The following is a 6,500-nucleotide window of genomic DNA, read 5'->3' as shown; positions in this document are numbered from 1 at the left end:
CCTGCTGAATGTCTACAGCCCCTCTGGTAGCTGGAAAGAGCTGGGAGAGAGCTTTTCATCTCTTCCATTGTCACAGTGTAATCTTAAGATAATCACCTTACACTGCAGCTGGGCACTGGAGAACAGGCACCTTTAAAATGAGCGATGCCAGCCTGGCAGTCCCACTTTGGGAGGCTGAGCCAGCTGTGCAAGCTGTTCTTTCATGGGTACTGGAGCTGCTGGGGGGAACATGGGCTCTACGTGCAGATGACATCCAGATGTGGGCTCAGTAGCATGCTGCCTCATGGTAAACAGTCCCAAACCTGAGACTTTGGCACTCCTGGTGCCTGTGGGAAATACCATCTGACTCCAAGCTGTGGTTGGAAACTTTTACGAATGTTTGTGGCTGGCAGTTGGAGGCCCTCTGACTCTGTCAGCAGTTGCTTGGAAAAAGAGCTCTTCTGGTTTTGCCGAAGCCTTATCTGATGGTTTTGAAGCCCAAGGATTATTTTCCTCCTGCTCCACCTCCTGACTCTGAGCTAGCGGCTTCAGCATTGCTAGCATAAATAAAGCTGCCTCTTCCCTCCTCTCAGCCTGCTCTGATCCCCTTCAGCTTGCTCATGCCCTGTGGCACAGCCTGCTGCGATTGCTCGGGGTGCCTGCTCACGCTTCCCCAGCCCTTGTGAGCAGCAGGAGAGGAGGGGACCGGACACCCTGTGTCTTTCTGTGCTCATCTCAACCAGACTTCAGCAAAAAAGCCCCTCGCTGGGCTCTGAGACATGCCGCACTACAATGTCGTCTTGTCTGAGTTAAATAAGGGAGAATATCAAAATAATAAATAACAAATTGATTAGCACGAGCAGTGCAATGGGCACTAATTTGCTCAATATCAGGTTCATCTGGCTTTCCCTATTTTGTTTTGCAAGGCAGAGTGGGACTTGTAGTGGAGACACCAGAAGGTGTCAGGTGTGATGCTGGGTCTTCCAGCAGCTGGAGAAGAAGCACTTGTGACTCTGGGCACTCGGACAGCTGGGTGCTTAGACCTGCTTGGGCACCAGCGTTGGTGGGCTGGGCTGGTCAAACAATTGATGCTGGCACTTGACTTTTGAAACCTGAGAATGTCTTGGTTTGTTTCAAGCTGCTGTGGGCTCTGCAGGGCCTCGCTGCACTGACTTATGTTTGGGCTTTTTTCCTTCAGGGCTCTGAGGAGGAGGGTCTCCCCATGTCCCCTCCCTCTGGAGGTCTCTATGGCTCTGGGTCCCTGCTGGTGCAGCAGGGACCGGGCACGGTGCAGGGATGGCACTTGCCTCCTCACCTGCTACTAGTACACCACTTGCACAGTCGCTGCTTGTCAGCTTGGCAAAGTCACCAGGTTTTTTCCACCCAGCTATACTCCTGTTGAAGCCAGTTTAGTGGGCTGAGGTCCTTGCAGCATGTCCCCTTGCCTCCTGTTCAGCTGGCTGCGGTTCGTAGCTCATAGCGGTGGTGGGAAAACTGCTGGTCGCAAGTAACCTGAGCTGACCTAGCCATGGGGAGCCAGCTGCTGTCTAGTGGGTGCTATCAGCTGCTAAGACCTATTTCCAGAACTATTTGAAGACCAGAGCCATGGTGCTGGCACATGGAAAGACCCTGCTCCGATTATTTATTAATAATAAGGGGAAAAAAAAAAAAGGCAAGAGAATATTTTTTTCTAAAAGTCACTGCTGGCAAATAAACCAGTTGAAGGGCTTCAAGTCTCTTCTGGCTGGAAACTGCTCTGTGCTCAGCAGTGGGGACAGGAAGGATGTGTACTGGGCGGGGGGGAAAGATGCTGGGACTTCTTTGATATTAGGTTTCACCAGGAGGTGGTGTTGGGGGGCGGGGAAACAAAAGACAACCAACCAAACCACAGAAGGGCATTGATTTTGAGTCATTGTGTGAGTGTGCAGATTCAAAGAAAATCCATCCAGATGCTTTCTGCTCCACAGTCTTGAAACTAAGGGGTTGAGTCAGCTAACACATTAACTAATTCTCCCCTTTTCTTTTGAACAGATTCAGGATGCTACTGCTCGTTTGCCCCACTGAATCATAGTATCATAGAATTGTTGAGGCTGGAAGGGACATCTAAGATCATCGAGTCCAACCATTAACCTAACCTGAGAAAACCACTTCTAAACCATGTCCCCAAGTACCATGTCTACCCTTTTTTTTAAACACCTCCAGGGATGATGAATCCACCACCTCCCTGGGCAGCCTATTCCAATGTTTGATAACCCTTTCAGTGAAAACAATTTTCATAGTATTTAATCTAAACCTCACCTGGCATAACTTGAACCCGTTTCCTCTCATCCTATCACTTGTCACTAGGGAGAAGAGGTCAGCCCCCACTTCGCTACAACCTCGTTTCAGGTAGTTGTAGAGAGTGATAAGGTCTCCCCTCAGCCTCCTCTTTTCCAGGCTAAACAACCCCAGTTCCCTCCGTTGTTCCTCATAAGACTTGTCCTCCAGAGCCCTCACCAGTTTCGTTGCCCTTCTCTGGACACGCTCCAACACCTCAATGTCCTTGTAGCGAGGGGCCCAGGAAGGTCCAGGTGGTGGCCAGAGCATAGGTTTTGTGCCCCAAGTCTTGCTGGTATTTAAGTCTGAGGTCTGAATGTCTCCCAAGTATCCAGCCTAGCTTGCGTGTGAGCCTGGGTGGTGAAGGCAATGGGACTACAGGAAGCACAACAACCTGTGGCTCAGTGGATTGGTGTGCTTGTGTTGACTTGCAGATCCATGGGAGCTGCGTGCTGGTATGGGAAATCTGGCCCTTTCTACAGGTTACCAGCAATATTGGTGTGCTCAAGAGAGCCTACTTGTTAATAAAGCTGTACTGATTTACCCCAATGGCCTGTCACCTCCAAAGCATGTTGTATGCTTCAGGCCCAATTCTTCTCTCACTATGTTGACCCAAACCTGTCTCTTTCAAAGTCAGCCTCCTGGAGTGCAAGAGGAGAATTCATCAGTTGCCTAATACATGCAGCCCTGGCTGGCAGGCATTAGTGTCTCTGTGAGGTGGAAGACATTTAGATTGAAGGGCTATTATGAGGCTGCAGAAGGGCTGAGAGTCAGGGTCGGCAGGGCTTGGGAATCTCTGAGGCATGGGGGCATGCCATACCAACCCATTCCCATGAGACCCTGGTGGAGCTCTAGGTATTGTCCTCGTGTATTTCCTGGGTGTGGGGGAAGAGAAGGGGTATTGGGGCAAGAGGTGGCCAGCCAGAAGATTAGTGTTCCTCTTGTGTGATCTCCAAGGAGATCAGCATCCCTCAGTGCTGTTTTTCTGCTGCTTTGATTTACCAGAATACCTGGGATTGGGAGGCCACCGAGCTTTCGTTACAGCTGCTTTTGCCCTCTCCTGCTCTGCGCTGCTTCTGTATTGTGGCACATAATTTACTCCCTGACTCTCCATCCTGCAGTTATAGTCCCAGCTCAAAAGTGTGATTACAGCTGCGGCATTGCTGTGTCATTGCCTTTTGTTTGCTACAATACAGCTCTCCTTGGGCAGAGCAGAAAGGAAAAGAAATAATAATGATGCATGGATGGAGGGGAAGATCTGACATGCCTTTCCAGCCCATTTGCTGTGTATTTCATCTCGGGTGGGGAGACTCATTAACTAGTCACTCAGCAGAAGCAACCTGTACCTAAAGGTTAATTTCCGCAGCGGTTGTTGCTGGGTTATTTGATGGTGGGTAATTCCTGTCCTCAAAAGATTCTTTTACTCCTACCCAGTATTTAATGAGATTAAATTGCAACTTCTCCAAGACCTCGTGGCAGAAGTGTGTATGTGTGGCAGGTGGCCACCAAAGCTTTGTGTGGACTTAATAGAAAGGCACTCGGGGAGCAGAGAGAAAACCCTTTCATAATGAGGGGGAAAAATAGTGGCTGTTTGAAGGCTTCATAGGTGTTAATAAAAGATACTGCTTTTTCAGTTACACAGAATGATAAATACAATGGGCTTCTGCAAGAATCTGTCTGTAGGACACAAATTATTGTAACATGACTTTGATGTACACAGGATGCTCCTTTTAAGGCCCAAAGCAAGGCGACCTTTTAAATGAGATGACTGTGGGGATGAGTTTTCCAGTTGGCATAACAGTGCTGGGCCCCATTCTGACCTTGCAGTGTATTTATAATCTTTAATTCTACCCATAGTGTGGGGTTTTTCTTGGCGAAGCCAGTCCTAATGCAATAGCGATCCAGCAAGACCACCAAAAGCAATAGAGCTCTTTCTGTTTCGTGTCAGTGTATGTGGTATCGGGGTGAGCTTTGACAATTGCTGCAGGGTGCTCGTGTTTGATGTAGGTGGGGCAGCAGATGGGCAGAGGTGGACACGTGCAGCCTTGGCTGGGTGAAGGGTTGTGTGTGTGTGTGTCTGCGCTCTGCTTTGCACGCTTGTCCAGGCTTGCTGTCGTGCAGATACTGACGTGCACCGGGAGCTGGGCCCATAGTGTTGTCCATTCCTATACCCTCTAATACATTTTTTCCAGACTGCTAAAGCTGATGACATCTAGCACTGAATGCAATTAAATATGTTTGACATTGAACCGAAAAGCTTCCCTGTGGCTGTTCTGAAAGATTTTTGCCAATGTGTTTTTCTTGTGTGGGTTATTTTTTGGGTTTTTTTTGTTGGTTTTTCTTTTTTTTTTTGTACAGAGATTTAATTCATTGCTCTTGACCTCAGATTCTGGGTAGTTCATGAATCTCTTAGTAGTGGGTTCCTGTGTTCACCTGGAGGGCAAAAGTTTGAATATGTAAAATTCAACAAATGTCAGGTAGGTGAAATATCCCTTTGAGAAAATGCTTTAGAGACAGGTGAGAGTCACTGGATGCTTTTCCTGCATCTCTGTAGAGAGAAGAGGTGAGATGCAGGGTGCAGGTGGGAGGTCAGCATCCTGGGGAGTTGCAGTGGTGGTGAGGTGGGGTGTCAGGCTGGGCAGAACCAGAACTGAGCTCAAATTGTGGTTTATGGTATTGGTACAAAGGCTTTTTTGTTCTCAGTTTCCCAGCAGCTGTTGGGCAGCTGTGCTATGCAGACAGGGGAGGAAGGCTGGCTGCAGTACCATCTCAGGGCACCTCAGCTATGCAAGTGACTCTTGTTTCGCTGCTGTTAAAAGACCTCCTTTTGGGGCATGGGTTGGGGTAAGGAGGGGATGCTGGTGGTCCCCAGAGCAGGACCCTGGTCTGAGCCAGTTCCCTCAGCTCCAGTGGGGACTGACCCCACTCCATTCTTCAGGCTGCCCTGACACTATCCTGGCACTGCTCACCCTCAGGCCAGTCTATTTTGTAGCGGCACCACCCTGACTGAACGCCTTGACCACGTCTGTGTCCAGGGATGGCTTCAGGGTTACAGCAGGTGCCTCTGGCAGGAGTAACTCCAGGCTGCAGCATCTTGCTGCAGCCTTTTCTGGTCATCTGTCCTCCATTCCCCAGGCGCGGGTGAGGGTCTCATCTGCAGAGAAGGGCACCTGCTGTCCCAGGGGCAGGATGTCAGCACGTGGAGCTAGGGTGGGTTTCAGCTGTCCGGGGATTAGCAGCAGGGAGCCGCATGCAACGTAGGTGCTGACGCAAACCTGCTTGCGTGAGAGAATCTCAGTCTCTCCTCCCCCTGGCACAGGGCAGCAGCCTTCTGAGGAGGTGACCCGGGACCTACACGTAGTTCCCCTCTGAGATCACCTACTACGCTGTTACGGAGCTTGGCCCCAGCCTCTGCACGTGGTACGTTTGAAATGGCCAGCCAGTGATTTAGGGGACATGTTTTGCTTTTTTAAAAGCATTTGTTCCTGACCATGCCTCTGTGCTTATCTAATTAATCATCCGCTTGGGAGCTTTACTTTGTTCATCTCAGCAATGTGTTACAAGGGTAACATGCAAAAATACTTTTGTATGAGGAGTGGCTGTGCCGAGGGCCAGTTTACAGATGGAAAGGCAGACTGCCATGCAGGACAGGAATAAATTCAGATTATTTTTTTTTTTTTGTACTGTTTGAAGATGTGGGAAAATGAGAATCAATAACCTGAGTCGTACCGAGCTCCAACATGGGAGTTTGATGTTGGTATCAAATGGGGGAGTTTCCACAGATCTGGGGAGGGTGGTTTCTCTTCTGGCGTGCTGACCCAGACACTGTTGTGGTTTTTTCCTTCCCTCCAAGAACAGTTAAAAGTCATGCCCTTCCCTGTCTGAACCATTGCATCTTATTCTCCAAGCAGTGAAATGGGCTTTGGCAGCATTGACTGTTTCTAGTGCACAGCAAGAATAAATCTATGTCTGCAAGAAAGCACTTGTCCTGGCAGTTAGAAAAAACTGCTAAAGATGTCTTACAGGTGTAATTGTGCGTGCTCCCTTCCCAGTGTCGTTGTTGCCTTGACACAGTGCACACCAGATACTTAACAAACGGGCAGCCCTCCGTGGAAAGATTCCCCATCAGCTTTAAAACCCACTTCTCAGGGAACTATTTTCATCATGTGGTGCTCGGGATTTACTGCAACGGCCGGTACGGCTCC

The 6,500-nt window shown here is 49.3% G+C and overlaps 1 protein-coding gene across 1 annotated transcript in view; it reads left to right on the top strand.

Moving 5' to 3' along the window:
- The window catches only part of VASH2 (vasohibin 2), a 29,477-nt gene that overhangs the window by 14,953 nt on the left and 8,024 nt on the right, over positions 1 to 6,500 (top strand). The window contains 1 exon segment of the mRNA XM_009888230.1: positions 6,380 to 6,498. Coding sequence (XP_009886532.1) covers positions 6,380 to 6,498 — 119 coding nt within the window.

This window comes from Charadrius vociferus, unplaced genomic scaffold, assembly GCF_000708025.1.
Source record: "Charadrius vociferus isolate BGI_N301 unplaced genomic scaffold, ASM70802v2 scaffold340, whole genome shotgun sequence".
NCBI classification, from domain to species: Eukaryota; Metazoa; Chordata; class Aves; order Charadriiformes; family Charadriidae; genus Charadrius; species Charadrius vociferus.
The sequence above is the reverse complement of the archived record's forward strand: the minus strand, read 5'-3'. Positions and strand labels throughout refer to the sequence as shown.